Source organism: Passer montanus, unplaced genomic scaffold (assembly GCF_014805655.1).
Source record: "Passer montanus isolate IOZ18808 unplaced genomic scaffold, ASM1480565v1 scaffold13, whole genome shotgun sequence".
Taxonomy (NCBI): domain Eukaryota; kingdom Metazoa; phylum Chordata; class Aves; order Passeriformes; family Passeridae; genus Passer; species Passer montanus.
Window position 1 is genome coordinate 3,915,439 of NW_024359832.1, and position 21,175 is coordinate 3,936,613.

The 21,175-nt window shown below is 37.9% G+C and overlaps 1 protein-coding gene across 1 annotated transcript in view; it reads left to right on the plus strand.

Annotated features, from left to right (window-relative positions):
• The first annotated feature begins 19,164 nt into the window (after positions 1-19,164).
• The window catches only part of GABRA2 (gamma-aminobutyric acid type A receptor subunit alpha2), a 65,389-nt gene continuing 63,378 nt past the window's right edge, over positions 19,165-21,175 (plus strand). Inside the window, exon 1 of the mRNA XM_039699021.1 lies at positions 19,165-19,728. Within this exon, the coding sequence (XP_039554955.1) occupies positions 19,658-19,728 (71 nt within the window). The 5' untranslated portion in view covers positions 19,165-19,657. The remainder of the gene's footprint in view (positions 19,729-21,175) is intronic.

The window sequence follows — 21,175 nt, forward strand, 5'->3', positions numbered from 1 at the left end:
TTGTTGGAATTTAATAAAACTGAAAGCAACAAACATTTTCAAAGTGTTATTATCTGTCAGGGATATGGATTATAAAAATACAAGATGACCCTCATTTCTTACTGGATTCCAAGACCCAGGCTGCTTTTCATGCATGGCTTCTTTTTATTCTTTCCATAGTAAATCTCAGTCTTTCTTTTTCAACAGAGGCTCAACATATTGAGGCTTGAAGTCTCATATGTTGTGAGCACTCAAACTGCTTTATTGTCTATTTTTCAAAGATTACCATCACTTTTCCCCTTTTCTCACAAAAAAATATAGCTGCTAATGTCATGTCCCTTCACTGTATCTGGGAATATTTTGCTGTTACTCTTTCTTGGAGTCTCTATATTCACTGCTTTCCATCATAACACCTAGAATAATTTTTCAATTAAATAGGTAGCAAGAAGAAAAATCATTACCATTCTTTATTTCTTATGATATTTGTAAATGTTAACTAAAATTCTTTGTGCAAGTATTTTATTATATGTGCATGTGAAGAAATGACCATTGAAGAAATTCTTCAGTCAAAAAAAGTCTCAGAGCAGAAACCATATATCTGCTGGTGACGCAAAACTTACTGTGTTTTTTAAGTGAACACAGTATCACTAGGGGTTCATTGCAGAATGTTGCTGTATATTGTTCAGTTACAGATAATAAATATCAATATGGTGTCTAGAAAGAAGTAGCTGAAGGATATACCGTATTTATTCTTGATTTTAGAGAAAGGTGCAGAGTAATATATTGCCACTGTCTTTGCCTTTTGAAAGGGATTTGGTGCTGAGGTATTATTTTTACTTTGAAAACTTTCTTCTTAGAACAAATTTCATTGTTAAAAAAGCCATGCTCTACATATCCCACAGCAGTAATTTAATCCTAGTCCTTTTAAGCAATAATCACCTTTCATACTCCCTCTAATGAGGCAAGTACTTCAGTGTCCAAGAGTAGGGTGAAGGCTCCATTCCCCATGACTTGTGATTGATATGAGTAGGTCTTGGCTCTGCAGGCATGAGGTCTCAGTTGCTGATCCATGAAGGGGCTGGGCTCTTGGCTGAAGACTTAAGTCACAGACAAGTCCAATTTATGTATGCAGAGAAAGAAAATGTTGCTCAGCTACTAGCTAATAAACCTGATACTGCCATTCAAATTACATTTACTATCACATCTGTGAATCTGGCTGAAGTTTTGGATAAAATCATGGAGTGTGTTTCCACACTTGTTTTCCTTCCATCAAATCAGCTATTGAAAGAAAATGGAATTTTATCTGAGTTGTTGCATGACAAATACTCAGGTCACATGCTGGCAGCCTTGCATTCCAGGTACCTCTAGGATCAACCAGCAATCCTACTGCAGTCTTAATAATGAAGATGTGACCTCAGAAAAAACAAGATTGAGACTCTCATGAGTACTTGGAAATGCAATTCTCTGACATAAAGACCCCACTAAATAGTGAAAGTGCTAAAAACTTTTGAAAGAGTGTTACAGTTAGTATATTGCTCCTTTTGTAAAGCTCTTGGATAGGATTTAATGGAGAATCTGACTTTGGTTTAATTGAAACACATCAGAAGGCAGTGTTCTGGTGTTGTTTAATTACAACAGAAGGAAAAACAGCAATAGCAAAAAGTACTTGAGCAGTAATTTCAGCAGGTACATCAGCAGTAATAAGAAATCTCATTCTTGCTTGTCATTGTCAACAGGGGGGACATTGTTCCTTCAGCTCTTTCCTGTGAATCACCAGATTATCACAAAACAGTCCCCAAGTGCTATTTCAATAGCATGAATTGGAGAGATGAGCAATTTGCTGATGTACTCTCTATCTATTAATTTTAAAATCTGTTCATTTAAAATGTCTTTTTCCAGTGGATAATATGGAAAATTAACTTGGTGTGTCCTCCTGTTGCTGCCCTAGGCACATTATTTCTGGGGAGCAATATCTTCCAGACATACACACTACAGAGATTTCCACCGCTACACATCAGCACAAAGACTACAATGCCAGTTGTACTGATTCCTGTGCAATAGTGAATGGGAAAAAAGGAACTTGAGATGCATCTAGAAGCTTGAAATGCTTAAGTGTCCATGTAAAAAGGATGTTCATTTGGAATGGAGAGAAAATTGAGCAGAGACATGTGATAGGATGGGATTTCCATCCATTTTCTTTAAAGATGCTCAAGCACCCTGATGAGAGTTAGCTCACACTGGTCACCACAGTTCAATGTTAAGCAATGAAGACACATTCCAGTTTGGTGAAGGTTTTAATTGCAACTAAGCATAAAGACTCAAAATATTCTAGGTGTCTCCAAATTCTTTTGAGAGCTGAAATAAAAATTTCCAAGGGAGAAAGTGATCTTCTTTTCCAAGCTCTTAAAGAAAAAGTTATATTTTTGCATAAAGAAATAAAAAGCTTTCCTTCTAAAACTTATTGGGTGTACTTCACCCATGCTCTTCTGCATAGCAGTTCTCATGTCAAGGCAGTCTCAAACATATTTGAAAAGACAATGTTATCAGTTAGAAAGCCAGTGTCTATAGGATGGCAAAGTGCTGGGTTCTACTGAATTGAAATGTCTGATTAGAAGTCCCTTTTTTCCTTTTTGAGATAAATAATTTTCAAGGAAAAAGAAAAGATAGCTAATGCAAATAATTTGGCATTCCTATGTTCCCATCTCTTATCTGATGTTGAAGCTGAAACCTCATTTTACAGTCAAAATAGTGTCTTTTGAGTAGGACAAGGATAGTGAGCATGCTATGGATGTATTTCAGAGAGCAGTTGAAAAAGTCAATCAATTCAAATAAAGTTCCCTTCCTTCCTCATTCTGGTACCCAAACATTTAATTGACTCAACTAAAGCTATTGTAAAGTGCCAATCTAAAATGTTAAAATGAGATTATTGGAAATGCTTGTTTAAATCTCTTGACTGCAAGCAGGCAAAAATTATCCAAGCTGTAATTTTATAGCACAAATTTTATAGTGTTGAAATTTGATTATATTTAACACAGATTCTTTACCCTGTGTAACTCGTGTGATCTTTGCACAAAAAGCAGTCATTCATATAGTCAGTAGTGCCACTGGGATGGAAGCAAGTATTGCAAACAAGGGCAGTATGATCACAAGAGTTCACTGGCAAAAATACTGATGATATGAAATAGCAGTCATGTCTCTTGAAACCAGAGAGAAAAGATTTCTGTTGACCATGATGACTGAATTTATTAAATGGCTTTTCAGTCGACTTACTTTATTGTTAAAGGTTCTAAAAGAATGCAATTTACTAATGTAGTTGGTTTCAAATATATCTGACATATTTGTGTCCCTGGCTTGATGAAATGTAAGAATTTTTTTTATTCTTGTTGTCTATTTAAACTTTTATTTGGACTGTAGTACTTATTAACCATACAAATGCACCATAAAAAAGGCTTAGAGGGTAATAGCAGAGCTAGAACTATAAATTCAGAGGAAGAAAAACATAACAATGCCTTAATTTGTCTCTTCCCTCACTTATTTTAAGAGCTGATTATTTAACACACTAATTCAAACTTATTAGTCATATTAAAACTTTACATAAAATAGTATGCTCAGCATCTTAATATATTGAAACAACAAGGGATACAATCTCTTTGAAGTGGCTGGGGAGACATTTGCTTTATATTCTAAAGTGAATTTTTATAAAACTCCTACATGTGAATGAGAAGTTGGGTTAACAGCTCTTTTAAATACTCTTGTGAAATAGCTTTTAAAACCAGTGATTGCTTTGCAAAAACCTCTACACAGCACAGCTTGTATTTTCATGCAACACTTTCCTGTCTCATGTTGCATAAGCCATTGGATTTTAAACTTTTTCTCCAAATAATGTTTTGTGTGACTTGTGTATCAGACACCTTTGACAATAGGAAGTATATTACTCTGCAGCACAAGAAATTCAAACACAAATTAATTTATTTTACAGCTATATTATTTGAAGAAATGCATTGATTAAAAGGATTTGCACCAGTGGGGAATGGAGTCTGTCACCTATAGGCAGAAGCTTGGACATTCAGTTCAAGTAAGGATCTACAGATTTTGGTGTTTCTATTTTGCTAGCTATTTACATGCTTTCTGCTCTGCCAAAAGCAGAATGAATGCTGAGCTTTTCTGTACAATTGGAGCAAGTGTCCTTGAAAATCCAACATACCCACCTACCACTCTTCATTCAAATTAGACAAATCTGAAGCATATGGGGAGAAGAAAGAGTAACTTAACTTTTCTCTCTCTATTTTTCCCCAGGCATATTCTTCAGAAATCTCAGTGAGAAGTGCAGAGTAATGAAATGAAAACCCTGTGTTTGTGTGTGATGGGAGATTATTTGCTTGCTTGCTCTTGGGGTTTTTTTTGTTTTTTTGTTTTTTTTTTCCTCCAGAATATATCCCTTCTGGAAGTTATTTGCTTGCTTGTTCTTGGTTTTTTTTTGTTTTTTTTTTTTTCCTCCAGAATATATCCCTTCTGGAAATATCTTTGAAGAAGCATGACTTCATAGCAATAGCCTTGAATCTTCTCACAATCTCCACCCTGTTTGGTCATTCCCCTTGTTTCTATATAGCAGCCTGTGGTCCCATAACTGAGATGGAGTTTGGTCTCTTGTATGTTGATACACGAGTTCCCATAGTGTCACACAGATGTAGGACAGTGACCAGGGTGCCATTATGGGAGAGGTGAGTCAAAAGCTATTTGGCAGATAAATATCTGCCTAGAAGGTAAGAACCAAGTGACTCAGTATTTTCTAAAAATATAAACCAGCTTGATTTTTAAAGTAGTAAGGTCAGTAGAAGATGTTTGTAAGTAACAGGCAGCTGTTCTGCACATTGTTTGAGCTCTCCCTCTTTCTGCATGCCCCACGTGTTGAGGTGTCTAACATGAGGTCTGGATTCTGCTTAAGTCCTATTTTGGATACAGCCTCAAATGCCGCTCTCAGCACAGGGTGCCTAGGACCTAGGGACTGTGCACATACCAAGGACTGTAAAAATGAGGGACAGAGTTTGGCAGGTCCATTTTCCTCCTGGGTGCCCTATCTGAGGTACAGCTGCACATGCAGAAGGCAAATTTGCTCTCCAGAATACTACTCCTCTGTCTGTAAAGTACATGTATAGTGTTAAAGTGATTTCTTGAGTTTCTTGATATGTTTGCACTTCACTGACAGAAATAAAGACATTCTAGCTGAATAAAGGAAGAATTTCTCATAGTTGTATCCCTTTAAAGTGAACCACCACTGGCAAAGGTTTGATGGGGAAATACAAAATTGTCTTCAATATATGTGTATAAGTAAATTCTCACCAATTTAATACTGTTTAAATGGGAATTATATCCTTCTGTCTTTAGGAAAGCCTGGAAAATCAAATGGTACAATTAGAGTCACAGGACACATTCACTCATTGGTTGCAATCAGGATAAGGCTTGGACACCATGGTAGATTTTAATTTGTAAAGTCTATGGGTTCCTTCTCAAAGGTCCTAAGAATGGAACCGTGAAATATTTGCAGGCTTTAATTCACTATATATCTCCACAGGGAGGGTTTTAGAGGCCTGCAAATTGAAAATGTTTGAAACCAAAGTGCACTAGGTCATTATATAAAAGGAGGGAGAGAAGGATGATAAAAATACATATTTCAAAGCTTTATTTGGGCCCTTTACTGGAAGCATAAAAGCATACAAGTTAAAACAGAGATCACTGTGCATTCATAGTATTGGGAGAACTAGTGGTCCAGCCTGGACTTGTAAAAGGAAACAGAGAACGTGCAGAGAGGGCCAAAGGCTTGCCTGGCAGGTAAGGGAGGAAGAGGAAGGGAAAGGAATGCTGGACACTGGCTGAGTAGTATCAGCCTACATACAAACAGCCTGGATATTGCTGAGATTTAGTTGTATTGTAGTTCCTGAATAATCAATTCATTTAAGCCTGGAGAAATGTCTTTTGTCATTTTAAATCTAAATAAACCCCTTCATCCATTAAGGCACGATGCAGTATTTTGAGGTGTGTGTGCATTTCTTGAAAGCTTGGGCACTTAACTGCATCTCCAGGTGTACAGCTTTCGTGCTGCAGTTTAGTATCAAAGGCAAACTCCTCTACCTAGCAGCAGGGCTGTCCTGGAAATGCCTTTCTGACATAACTAAAGCAGCTTCTGCTGGGCATAGCATGGCTCAGACATCAGCAGTCCCTCTTCTGGCCAAGTGTGTGAACAACTATTCCTCGAGCTCTAGGAGACACTTCCCTTTTTTTTTTTTCTTTCCCACATGCTTAATTGCTTTTTTGCTGCAGAAAGACATATATTCTAACTTCAAATTTTATGAACGTCCTACTACATTTATCCCTGTATTTTCTTCTTTAAAATAGGGGAATTGTCTTTTATGATTTTAACAAAATCATAAAATAACATTTTGCAAAAGCTTTTCTGTATTTCTGGTTTTTAATTCTGGATAAGGACCTGGAAGTGTGCTAATAGAAGTTGTGAGCTACTCTGTTAACTGTATCTGATAGTAATAACAGACCAAAGCAAGAGAAAAATGCTTCTTCTTTTTATTTATACTTATCTATTTATCTTCTTCAACTAATCAAGGTTAGAAACAAGGCTGTAGAATTCACTGGAGAATACACCCCCCTGTGAAACAAGGAAAAGAGGGAGTATTCCTGACCACTGAAACTGGCTTTGACAGAGGATCACACTGTAGGAAACACACAAATGTTCAGTCCAGTTTTAATACAGCAACACATCCAATCCAGCTAGTCAAGAAGCTTTTTCAGTGGACTAAATACTTCTGTCCCTCTTCTACCCATGTAAAACTGACCCCTCTCTACCAAAAAGCATTTTTATTCTATAATTTCTTGTTTCAATGACATACAATTCCATGTCCAGGTACCTCTGAATCTCTGGTTTCTACTTTTAGCCTTAGATATCAAAGTTCTTAATTGAATTCATGAGATAATTTTCTTTCCTTATTATGGTCTTCTATTAACCTTTCTCATTTTTCTGAGATTTATTATCTAATCTTTGCTTGCCAGTGGCTGGAATACATTTGCCATTTGCTCTTGAGAGTTCTGGGTACAGTAAGAAAGATATGCAATCTAATCACATTCATTTTTAAATGACTTTGGTAACATTTTTCATTAATTTTTTACCTTCCATCCCTTTTGGGATTGAAATGAACAACACATATCTGCTTAATCAAAATCAGGCCTAATCAATCACACTTTTTTAGTGTGTAGATAGATATATATATATATACACACATATATGTCATGGCTTATTCTCTCTAATAGAGAAAGAATAAATTTGAGGTAGTAGCATATCAAATAAATTATGGTGATGCTCTAGGGCCAGTAATTTTTACTATACAGTAAAATGATAATGAGATGCTATGTTATTAAAAAAATACTTTTAATAAATACTTTGACAGTTTTGTAAAAATCCTTTCCTGTTCAGCAGAAAATATCCAAACTTGATCTTCATCCATGTGTACATTTTTATGAGACAGTTTGAGACACCTCACTTATTTCTGACTTCCGTCAGCATGTATCTTACTCTTTTGAGGTATTCAGAATATATGTTGTTATAAAATATACAACTGTGATGCCACTGAATCCATATTGAGCCATATTAAGGGGAAAATCCTAATCTTACAAAACAAGAGAAAGAACTGTAATTTGTTCTCTATGTCTTTTTGGAAGAAGTTTGTCTCAACCAGCTAATAAATCTAAAAAAAAAAAAAAAAAAAAAAAAAAAGAGGAAAAGAAATTTTGTGTTTAAAAGCTCTAGAGCAGGCATGGTAACATATTTTAATACTATATCCTTTTCATAACCATAATGAGCTGACATAGTGTGGGTGCCTGGAAAAGGGCAGGTTTCATGTGTAAGGAATCAGTGTACACATTATTTGTGCAAAACCACAATTTTCTGCAAGACAGCTCCATCCAAAATCTGGACAGTGATAGTATTTAAATATCTGTGCAATAGATGCTACCAGTGCTGCCAAACTAACACCCATCACCAGTGTCTGTAGGCACTTATTACAAAGTGTGCTCCTCAGTTTTGTACCATATTTATTATAAAATTATTGCTATCATTGATTTTTTCTTCTACCACCAAGCAATAGTGCTGAAACATTCAAGATGTGTAGAAGTAAAATAACTCACTCTGCTCCTGCCTATAGTTTTCCTAGTCAAAATTGCCTTTCAGGAGAAAATGGAGTTGAAGATGATAAAAGAGGGGTTTCCAGTATTTTCAAAGTTTAGTCAAAGAATGAGAAATATATCCCAAAACAACTATCCAGAAAAATTATATTCAAACAGCTTGTTGACTCCCTTTTTGTTACCAACAGTTGTGTTTTTCTCTCTCACAGTCTCCTGTTGCAGTTGTTCTGCTTTGCTAGAAACCCTCTATTTTCATGGGTACATCTATTCGAGACCTGTGGTTACCCACTTCTTTTATCCTTCAACAGCAAAATCTCTTTTTTGCTTTGATGTTTCCTAAAGACAGCTTGTCAGAGCTTCCTACCTTTTCTGCCCCTCTTTCTTCAGCCTTCACTGTAGCAGGCACAAGGAAAAAACTCTTGACTTTCTTCTGTAATGTAAGTAATCCTGTCATTCCATTGCCCTTTTGAACAGATGTTCCAAGTTTCAATTCCTTCTTCTGATACACCCATTTAAAAGCTGATCATTATTATTATAGGATGCCACATAAGATTATATACTGAGGTACTACAACTTTATTTCTCCTGCAAAAATCCTCCTGGTGAGTCCTAGGATCATAACTGCTTTGCAGTGCCACTTTACATCAGTGATTCAGAAGCACCTCTTTTCTCTGTTTCTAGCTAATGAACACTGAATTTAGGAACAGTATAAAAGAAGCTACTTGCAGACCTGGGACACACTGGGCTGAAGATCCTGACACAGCTGGAGCATCCACCAGACACACCACCTGAGGGGTGCCCAGCATATCTGCAGCCCTGCACGTGATCCTTTGCAATCTCCCTGCATGCATGCCCCTATTGATAGTGCAGTAGTAGTGGTCACTATCTCCTGAGTAGGCTCTTAGGATCTTGAGGAATCTTTCCCTTTTGTTAACACAATGAAAGCACTTCCTTTCTCTTTCTGAGTTCTTTTTATGCACAGATTTATTTCTGTTCCACTCTCCTTTGATGTTTCATGCCTTCTGAAGAGAATATAGTCATTCACAAGGTCTTAACTATTCAAGGCCATAAACACTTCATTTTAAACTGTTACCCTTAAAGTCTTTGAACTCTCCCCAGTCCAGCATTAATTTTCCTGGGTTACTAGCCTTGAGTTAATTAGTTCTCTGTGCTCATTGCTCACAGCTTTGATTTGTTCTAGAGGTTTCCTTAGTTGCTCAGAAAAAGATTTCTTCTTTCTCCATGTGAGTGAAATGTAAAAATGGTCTTCAGTATTCTGCAAGATTATTAATTCAGGAATATGAAAATCATATTGTCGTTCTCTATGGGGAAACCTATTATTATATCACCATTAAGTACTGATTAAATATACATCGTCCTTGTATAAATATATTATGTTAATAGTCCTTCCATGATCTTATAATACTTCAGGATTATTTCAAAAGCAATACATGTAGAAAATTCCATTTTTTTAGTTGATAATGTATTAATTTTCCTCTACCTCCTCAGTCCATCAGATCACAGGTACAGAAAAGAGATTGTGGACCATATGCAAAACTTTAGATCTTAAATATCTTTCATAAATACTGTACGAAAATCATTAAGTTTTTAGGGGGACTCATCCTGATACATCCAGTATAGAGCAACCTGCAGAGAAATCTGGGTTAATAGCACTAAAGCCATGGAGTTACCTACCACTGAGAGTTCATCCTGCCATCCCAAGGCTGCAAACTTTTTTAAGCAACTTTTGTTGCTCCTATTGCCAAATTCCACACTGTTAACAGAATCTGAGCTGCTTTGAAGCTTCTTCACATTTCTTTCCCAAAAAATTGCAGTATACAGATGCTCTCACTCAAGCACAGGTATTTAGGTGGAATATTGTGCTAGTTCCTGTCATTCTTCTGTGAAACACATCCAGAGGCCTCACCTTCGAAGCAGTCTCTGAAGTGAAAACCTTTGGAAAGAATTATGGGTCCTATGGAAGTCATGAGAATTGGTTGGAGTTTTAACACTGCAGCTTGGGTTTGACTGGAATTCAGAGGTACATAAAAATTTGAGGAAACACTACAACATTATGCAACTGGTGGCATGTGATTAATATTTTACCAAGTGCATTTTGTCAGAGTTGAAGTACAAAACATATAAAATAAATGAAAACTGCAAACAGTCTTTGTTTAAATACGTCTGAATAGTATTCAGAATAAACTTAAATGTCCTCTTTCATTTTCAGCCAAATAAAACCACATTGTGTCATTTGAGAAGACTTATGTGGCTTTACAAGTATTGTTTATAATTTTTGAGACTTGTTATTACGGCGGCTGGTGTACTAGCGCAGTACAAAATTCTTTATTGCCAAAATATTTTTTTCACTTTAAGGGATAAAACACCAAAGACTCATTGTACATTTAAAATAGTGTTCACAAAATTAAAATATTAGGAACAATTAACTTTGAAATAGTAATTTTACCATTATTTTAATGATGTAACACAGGAGCAGCTTGAAGCCTGTGATATTTTTCTTAAAATGGAACAGGCTGGTAAAACATGCAGGAAGCTGAGAAGAAAGACAATTGGATAAATAAATTATATTAAAAGAAACCCCCAACTCTACAGTTTCTTTGAACAGCTTGATCCATTTCAGTTTAATTTTTTTTAAATGCATGATAAAATTAATTAGAGGAAACACTCTGTTTATACTGAATTAAAGACCAATGTGCCGCTGTGCAGAACGAATAAAACATAGTATTTCCCATTTCTTGAATGTACTCATAAGGGACTCAATCCAGTCCCTCATGAGTAAAAACCAGAGAAGAAAGACGTTTTCTGCAATCCAAAACTACTCCAATGAATGTCTGTGAAAGCTACAAGTCTGCCAAATTGGGCTGCAGGTACATCTGATATAAACAGTGCACAAAGACATTCAGTTTCTTGAATGTACGCTGTTGGTTTTTGGTAGACTGATCTCTTTTTTTAGCTACAGATTTTAATGTAGGCTTTAGGTTTGGAGCAATAGAAAGATCCTTATATAAACAGAACCCCCTGCTAGTCCTTTAAAATTTCAAAAAATAAATAGGATTCCATTCAGCTACATTTTTTTTCCTTGAAGATAAACTGATTGGGAATTGTAACAGCCACATACACTTTTTTTTGGTAGAAATAATCCTGTTGGGCAAATACATAATTAAAAAACTTACAGTCAATGATATGACAATATGAGGTTCCTGGTGAACTGCAGCCTGTGGTAAATGGGAAGCAAAAGAGAGGAGTGGGAATTCTGTGAGGACTGTAAAGCTGGAAGTTTAAGCTGTGTGATTCAGTAAATTAGATTAAAAAATTACTCTTTTCTTCAATCTCTTGCATCCCAGATCACTGTCCCTCTGCCTCTGGTGTTTGTGATGACAGATTGAGGTGCTGAGGGACAGTCAGTGCTGGGGAGCATCTTGTCCCAGCTAACGAGCATGTTTGTGACATATGGCTATGCTTGTGCCTGCTTTTCAGTACAGTGGAAATTTGGGGTTAGCTAAAAGCTTTCACCATTAAATGTGGCCCTGTACTCCCCAGGTAGGGTGGGGAAGGAGCTGTCCCTGTGCACCCACAGCATCCCTTAGGGCTTCCCAGGAAAAAGGGACTTGCATTGCACTGAAGCAAGCCTCTAAAGCCAGGTGGCACAGTGAGGAAATTGTGCAGAGAGAAAAGGGAAACCCAAACAGGGAAGAGGGGCCTGATGCCATGTTCCCAAAATGTGGCATGCAACTTGTCCACCCACGCCAGGACTGGCCAGGCCAAGATGACAACCTGTCCAGGTTCTTAGTGAGACAGCAGAGACCATCAGAATGAGCTCAGAGCACAAAGGCAGGTACCACAGAATCAATTATAAAGGACATAAGTTCTCTTGTCAAATAATCTTGGTGATGTTTAATGAACTCTTACTCCGGGCAGCCCTTTTTGTGTGGCAAACTTGAATAGCACCGTGCAGAGCTTTTGAGTAACACTTTGTAGACAATAGCATATTATTTTTATTGCAGATGCTGTCTTGTGTCCAGCAGTTGCTACCCAGACTCTCACAAATAAAATACTGTGTTGACATAAACTATCTGCCTTGTGCAACTATTTATACATTCCCACAACATCCAGGAGATATGAGGGCAGCTGGTTTTCCTTGAAAATCCCTTGGCATTTACCAGCAGCTTTGACTCAGCTTTGTGAAAATGAATATTAAAATGCAGCCCAGTTTTCTCCCCCATTGGAGCATGGATGGCTACTGCAGACTCACATATGAAAGAGAAAACATGTTTTGGATTCCCCTAGTGAGTCATCACCCTTTCACTGGTGATTCATTGCTTGAAAGGAGAGGAAGGTAAATCAGGACTGTTTATATGAGCTGTCATCCATTTATCTGGTTATTTATTTATTTTAGCACGGGGCAGTCTCAAAGCAATGGAGTGCAGCCAGACTGACAGCGGCCAAAGCCTGGAACTTTTTCTCAGGCTTTGGGCTGTACATGGCATCTGTATGTTTGGAAGTGAGGAGAGATGAGATGGAGAACCTTCATCCACAGGAAGATCTCTCGTGCTTAAGCAAGGAAGAGTGAAGGAAGGGTTCATACTGACAGCTTAGGTGCATGCTAGGAGAAATCATTGGGTAATTCAATCTCCTCCAGCAGGGCAGGCTGAGCACCCAACTAACCACCTCCTCAGGTCTTGGGGTGGTTCTCATCTGCCCAGCTTGGAAGCTTTCTGATCTCTCTATCTGTTGGTGCAGCAAGGGGCAGTTCAGGAAGCAGCAATACTTAAAGCAGGCACAGCAATTTGTTTATGCAGTTGTCTGTACTATGATTTAATTGTCATCCTGCATAATATGTCATCTGTAGTGTGCTGAAAAGCTAAATTCTTCTTTTAAATGCATAAAAATACTGTAATGGCAGTTAATTAATCCAGATATATATAGCTCCATGCTTCTGCAAATTGTGAGCAGACTGTTATAAACTACAGCTACACCCCTAAGCAATTATATGGTTTATGGGTTTTTTTTCTAAAAAACATGGGACATAGCACAACACTTCTCCTCCTAGACTCCATCAATGAAGAAGCTGCATTTGTGTTAACTCAAGTATGGAACGAGTGATGTGATTTTTTTGTTGTTGTTGTTGTTCTTGCTGAAGCTAGGCAAGACATTTCATGTTAGAACTGTCTTTGGATTATTTGTTGTTACGGATAGAAGAACACCTTTGTGTGTGTTTTAGCTAACATTAGTCAAAGACAGGAGGAAACTCTTTGAAGTGCTGGGAGGCAGAATAATTTTTAAAATGCAAACTTTTTGCCACCCAAGATAATGTAGTCTTGGATCAGCAACAAAAGCTTTCCTGACTAGGAGCAGTTATTGAACAGACTGCTAACAGAATTCTGGCCATTTTTGTGAGGAGAACTGAAATAAGGCCAAAAGATGAATTTTTTTTTTTTTTAATAAGGAATTTAGAAAGCTTTTTTTTTTTTTTTAATCTAAAATTTAAATGCTCTCTTGGTGGGAATAAACACCCCATGATTATTTTCCGCTCAAAACCTGGCACTGCCAGAATTGCCAATTTCAGCAATTTTCTGGCAATCTGAATGTCTGTATTGTGCTTCTTGTTCTAGAGTGACTTGTGCCTATTTACAAAAGACAGTATTTTTGAACCAGTTTGTCTGAAAAGTTCATCCCTCCTTAAACCCTTTGTTTGTCATACTATACTCCATTTGGCTTTCTGCTTATTTTAACTGATCTTTCATGTTACTGGATCCCCAGAAGCAGAATTTAAGTAATTAAATAGATATTTTAAACACAGAAATACCACCACTCAATTGTGTCATCTGCCTACAGCCTGCATTGTGGTGCTGCAAGGAGATGTGCAGAAGCACATTCTCTAAGAAGTTGTCTGAGGCCCCGAGGCTTAGGCAGATCCTGTGGTCATTGATAAGTTTAAGTGCATCAAACATTATTTGTGATGGCCAGTATCAGCTAGTGACAAGGGGAGATGAGGCCTTTGCAGAAACAAAGATGACCACTGACAAATGATTTCTCATATTACCAGGCTGCAAAGTCAGCACATGGCAATTTTTTAGGCCACACAAAGTGGCAGAAGTCTAGTGTCTTTCCTCTCCTTCTATTCCTGGAAAAAAGGTTGACTGGTCCTACATTTGTAAAATTTTCTCTGAATATCAATCTCATTGTAGCAGTACAAAGGGATTTGGTTTTGAGCCTTAAAATACATTCAACCAAAGGAGAACTCAAAGTAGTTCTATGTTGTAACACTGATTTTTAGAAATTAGGTATATTTCTGTCTTTCTAATAAACAAGTTCTACTTGACCCAAACTGGACACCTGAAACATGAAACATCATAATCTGTGTTTCTTTACCTTAAAAACATCTTAAGAGTCCAAAAAATACTTGAGTGAACAGCTGAAAGATAAACTGTATTTATACAAATAACACAAAAGTAATTATATTTATAGAAAAAATTAACATATATTTTAATTTTCATCATTCTGTCTTGTCTACTCAAGCAAAGGTCTCATTTTGCTGCAAGCTATAAAACAGAAAACAGGGATTTGCAGATGAAGAAAAGTGTTGCTTTTATAAAAGCAGATCTCCCCTTCCTCTCAACTCAGACCCAGAGTGATTAGTCAGTTCTATTTAGCAGATCTTTCCTGTCCCAGCTGGTAAATGTGTTACATTGCCCTCTGTCGCTTGTCTTGCATTTTTCCCACCAAGGAAGATCTACTCTAAAAGGATGAGGAAAGTTTCACTGCTCCTGATAGACAGCAAAGACTCTCTGCTTACTCCTTCTGTAGATATCTTTGCGTTTGGAGAAAACGAAAAATCCTCCTCTGGTATTTAAGGTTCAAATCTGGGAGAAGTATAATCCTGGGAAAGAAGAAACATTCATCAATATTTAAGGTGGGAAAACTCATTTCAATTTCCTGTTCTGCTGAACTTCTCAGTGCACATTGGAAAGCAACTTAAAGCCGATTACACCAGCTGAAATAAAGCTGGCACTGGCCCTTTGCTTTTGCTCTTCAGTCAGGAAGACTATGATAGCTAGAGCTTTTGAACAAGCACAGAAACCCTTCCCAATCCACAAGTGACACAGTCAAACTGAAAACTCTAAGAGTTGCTCAGATCCTTACAATGGTGGGTGCTGCATAAAGTTGTAAGATTTTTTGTTTCCTTGCTACACTAGCATCTAGTGTTGGATGGTGCATCCCAAAATTATTTCAACTCTGAGAAATTTGTGCTGTATTTTTGCATAAGGAGGAGGAGTTTTGGACACCTGAGTCTTCTTACAGAAATCTGATTTCCATCATTGTTTTATGGGACTCCTGAAAAAAGCCAGCTTCTTCTTTTTTTTCAGACTGGCAGTCATGTACCTGTATGATGAGCCAGTCTAGGGTCAAAAACTAATTCCCCCCTCCCCCAACATCTTATTTCATCATTATTTACAAAAATAAGATAACATACATATTTAAAATTACGTAGAAATGATGTATTGAATATATATCTCAACACTTGAACTTACATTTAACTATTTAATTAATAGAAAGAGAAATTTTAAGCGGAAGAAACAGTATACAAAAAATTAGTATAATATTGAAATATGTTTTATGCCTTTTTAGAGATAAGAATATTTATAAAAAGCATAATTTATACTTAAAAATACACTTATCACATACAAAAATTTCTGATATATCACTTCAATTTTCACACATATGCATCACTTAATTTAACTCCAGTGATTATTGTTTATATCCTTACAGCTCAGAGTGCTGCTGGCCTAGATATAAGGGTGGGGATTATTCTCAAGCAGTACAAAGTAAATGCTGATTACCTCAATCTGCCAAATTTTTTCTGGAAATGTTATACTGCAGAATGTACCCTAGATCAGAATTATGTATTAAGTTCCGTTTTGCATTACTTGATTATGTCTATGACAGAAAATTATTACTGTGACCTCCCTAGTGGCTACAATTCTGAGGTATTGTTTTTAAGCAATTTATCTTGTCTGAAGGATGGTGTAACTTTGTCATATAAATGATTCTTTTAAGCACAATTTTAAAGGAAGCATTCAATCTAGTGTTTTGCTGTCTGGATAATGACTTAAGGCCTTGGCTCAACCTCTCCTGTGTTTCTATTACCTCTAAACTGTAAGAAGTGGTTATGAAATGTCACATACCTACCCTGCTATTCAATTTGTGCTCACAGAGGAAGTCATTCCAATCTCACAAAAAAATTCTGAAACATCGTTTATCAGCCTGTGCAGAGTTTTGAGATCCTCGGCAAGGGGGATAATAGGATTGTAAGGTCCTTTGTTTGTTTTTAAGATTTTTTAAAATATCAAAATAGGCATTGAATTCTATTTATATATTGCAGCAAATATAGCACAAAAGAAATAAAGCCTTTTAAGTAAAACATTTTATTTATACTTTGAAAGTAACAATTTGTAGACCTGCTGCCTTTCTATTTCAAGTCCTATTTGACTATTTCAAGTCCTATTCAAACCAAGGGCATGACTCCCCACCTTCCAGGGTGCTTTCATCAGGGCTCAGGAGAGCCTCACAAACCCAGGTGATGCGTTGGATGCCTCATATCACTTAGAGTTAATTGAAATTCAATAACGAATGGCAGCATTCAATACCATACCAGAAATAATAATGCAGAAGGGAAGAAGGGTTCCCTGCTGACTGTGCACCTGAGGGGGCTCCAGCACACTTTTTCTAACCACCTAGATCTAACACATTTGAGCTATGCTTGCGGGTAACCCAACAAAGCAATAACAGCCCAGCAATACCACAGTCCTCTCCCCAAATACTTCCCTAGTTCACCAGCAGCACAGGTTGTATGTGAGCCTAGCAGAAAAAGCCTTCTCTCTGTTAGTAATTATATTGCCTCTGATTTTTCATGTTGTCCATAGTTTGTCCCTGTACTCAGCTTTCCTGTGATTTGGGATGCCTCACAGGCCTGTCCAATTTGTTTAAAATGGGTATTAGGGGTTATTTTAAAATTTTAGATCTGAAGCATGACTTCAGTGCATGAAGCTATGGTAAATCTCAAGGAACATCATGGGGAATAATTGTGATTAGAGCCTAAAAACCAGCACATTTTCCTTGGGAAAGGCTATGAGCACAAGCTCAGTATAAATACATACCTATCCTGTGTGGCCTTTGAAGAATGACAATGTGCTATCACAGCAACAAGGAGCCACTGTGACTGCTCTCCTTAATGAATGTGGTTTTTAATTTTTCATGGAACTTACATATGAAAATGAGATTATAGCTTTGGTATTATTATTACTGGAAGTGTGTTTTGAGAAGGAATGTTGTGAATACCTGCGGAAAAAGAAATCATTCTGCTTGGATTACATAATGTATTTCATAAAAGAATAAATCATGAAGCTTCACTTTCAGTGATTCTTTTTTTCCCCTCCATTTTGATATCTGTGAACTCACTTTCTCTTAGGGCAGTAGTTAAAACTAGTTTTCTTTACTTTGAGGATTGATTCTGCATCTAGTAACAGTTGTTAATTCCTAACAAGTGGGACTTACAGGCAGATCCAAAGAAGACTTTATATTGACCACAGATACCTAACTGACAATGAACAGAGCCCATTTTCACATCTGGACAGGGAGACATGAGGGCCTTGTGTCTTAGACACAGCCAGGGTTACATGGCTGCTGAAAGAGTGTTTTTTCAGATTTCAGGTTTTGCTCCTGTGTACTCATCTTTGTCATTTTCCATGGTTTGGGCTGTCATTTTACAGGTTATTCTAAAACAACAACATTGAGTTTATTCTCCCTCTCTTCTCAGTCTTACTCCAAGTTACAAAATATCTCTAAGTTGGAAGGAACAAATTGTCTTGATTGCCCAAGTTTTTTTCTTCTTCTGTTTCTCATCCTCTACTGTGGAGTCATTAAACCATGAAAGGAGAAGGAAACAAGGACACTTCCAATTGCAAACTGCAACAATTAGGAAGTAGGAACACCCCAATTCTATAAGTAACCTAAGAAATTTTTTCCCTGCTTCTCCTTCCCTCCTATTTCCCTCCCCTCCTTCCTTGCCCCTCCCTCACCCCCAACCCCCTCCATGTCTGTGCATCCTATTTCACATGTTCATTTTGGAACTGGTATTGATTCAGGACCAAACTTCATAAAAATAATTTCAATTAAACACAGTAAGTGGACCGGTGACATTAAGAGAGGACAACTGAGATGGTGATTTGGGCAGTTAAGAGATTGAAAGGAAAGGGGATAGATGAGGATTGGTTTAAAATGTGAAAAAAAAAAAAAAAAAAAAAGAGGCTGAACTTTTATTGCCAGTGTTATTTAATTATTTCCGAGTTAACAATCCAAAATGAGGGTACACTAAATATAAACCCTTATCTTTAATTATTAAGCCTGTCCTCTTCTACTTGTACTGGAAAACCTGAAATCAATGAGAATGAATCCCAGCAGCGATCCAGTTACTACCAGAGAAGGGCTGCATATACGAAAGGAGGGCAACGTGCTTTAAAAGACAATACAACAGAAAGTAATGCAATTTGAGGGGGGAAAAAAGGGAAAAAAATACAAGCGAGGTTCGTTTCCTTGTCTGCCTTCATCCTGAGCTCACATTAAATGACAGACTTTTCTTCTCTCTGCATTCCAATTAGAGCGTGCCAGTGGGCAAGCGGGGAAGGGAATGTTAATGAGGCAGGGGGAGCGGGCTGGGAGCCGGGGCCGGCGGCTCCCCGCTCCCGCCGCAGTCCGGGGCGGCCGCCGGGGCTGTGCCCTGCCGAACGCGCGCTTGACCGGAGGCGACTGACAGGCTGAGGAGGGCGGGCTACGGACAATGTCTTGTACCGGCCCGGCGAGCGCTTTTCGCCCCGTTTCTCGTTCGCGCACCGGCGACGCCGCCGCGCCCGCCCGCTCCGGGTTCCGAGGCCGCGGAAGCCGCTCCGGGCCGGTGCCGGTGCCGGTGCCCCGCGGGCGNAGCAGCTGTCAAACGCGCTGGGCGCTCGGCGGCGACGGGGGGCGGCTCGCCCGCGGTCGGTCCCCGCACCGAGCCCCGGCGAATGGCATGACTCTGCCTGCCGCCCGCCCCCCGCCCCCCCGGCTGCGGTGTGCCGTAGTGAGGCGAGGGGTGGTTAAACCCCCGTCCTCCCGTACATACGGTTTTTATTTTTTGTTCCTTTTCGTCTCGGGGCTTTCACATCACGGAACAGGAAAGCATCTGATGCGCCGGCTCACATGCCACTTCTGATCATACATTGCCTCCTTGCACAGAGCAGGATCGTTGGGAAAGATGGAGATACAATAAGTTGCTAGTACTGAAAAGTGCTGCGGAAATCCAGTGGTTTCCTTTCTCCAGTGAAGTGACATATTTTCCTCGGGTTTAAGTTGAAAGCGCTGCTTGGCGGAGACTGACTGTGGCTGAGAGTGGGTTTGTGTTTTTCTTGCACCGTTAGGTTTTGCAAAGAGCAGCGATGAAGAAGAAACTGGCACCCTCCGAGATGCAGTTGGTTCTTCTCGTTTTATTGGTGTGGCTACCAACAAGGTGAGAGGATATTTAGTTTTGTTGTTCAGTGCGAACGTGTATGTTACAGTCTGAGAAGGGTAAGCTTGGTTGAGGGGGGGTTATAAAAGTAGTAACGTAATAAAAAAGCTTTCTTAGCTGTTTGAATGCAGTATTACATAGTTTTGAGAGCAAATGCAGTAGAATGTAGTTTAGGGACCATAAAAGCCTGATGTCTTGTCCTTAAACGGTTTGTGAATCGATGCTTTATTCCATCATGAAAATAACAATTTCTTTAAATGCCTTTTTGGATCTTAAAGACTTGAGTTACTGCATAACTGTGATTCTGTACCATACAAAATGGAGAAACAGATTTTTATGAAGTCACACTGCAAATCACTGTCCTTAAAATAATGCTCATATATTTATTAATATGGGCATGCCTTTTTTTTTTTCTTGATTTTTTTTTTGGTCAAACATAATAGAATTCAAAATGATGCTTAAGCCTTAAACCTCTAGGTGGAGATAGCATACAACTTCACAATCAGATATAATAAAACAATAGCATCATTTATTAATCAACTTTTCTTATGTTGTGTAAAGTTCTCAATTTCTAAAGTGACAGTATAAGAGCAAGTAATTTTTATTACATTATACTTTTGTGTTGCTCACAGTCCCTAAACACATATTTAATTGTAGTTTGTAACTTTGATTTACTTGCTTTGGTTGTGGCTGCAGTACGTCTTGTCCTAATATGGTAAAGACTGTATGCTATATAATGCAAATTTCCCATGATTTAACGTGTCTCCAATATTTTTGTTTGTTTCCCAGCGAACAAAATATTTTCTGAAACTATGTTTTCTATTTCACTTTATACCTAACTGGTGCAGTATTAGTTGAGTCACAGTGGGCCAGATCCTGCAAACCCTACTCAAGTGAGTAATCTTACTGACGTCAAAGAGGCTATAAGCATTATTAAAGACTTTATGCCTGAGTAAAGTTTGCAAGATTCGACCCTAACTTGATGTAATTGTATTGATCTAATATTTTTAGTGGAATCTTGAGTTTAAAAACTGAGACGTACTCTGGTAGTCCATGAGTAGAATTGTACATTTTACAAACCAAAAAGGAACCATCCAGTAATTGCAACTAAGAAAAAACTGACACATTAATAAAATCACACATGACATTTTCATGGGTTCTTTGCAAATTATCTGATTTGGCTCGATTCTATGGTTTTTTATGATGGAAAGCACAGACTGCAATGATTTACATTTAAATACTGTTTTATGCTGTTGAACTGGGGACCAACATACAGCCTTGTCTTTAATTCTTTTATAGCTTGCTTTAGAGAAAATATCACCCAGACCTACTTTTGGTTTGGAGGAGGAGGAGGAGGAAAACATGTTGGCTATTATGGCATTCAGAATGCCTTCATTTCGAGATTATTAATACACAAGCATTTAGGATTAAAAATTTAGGTAGCTGA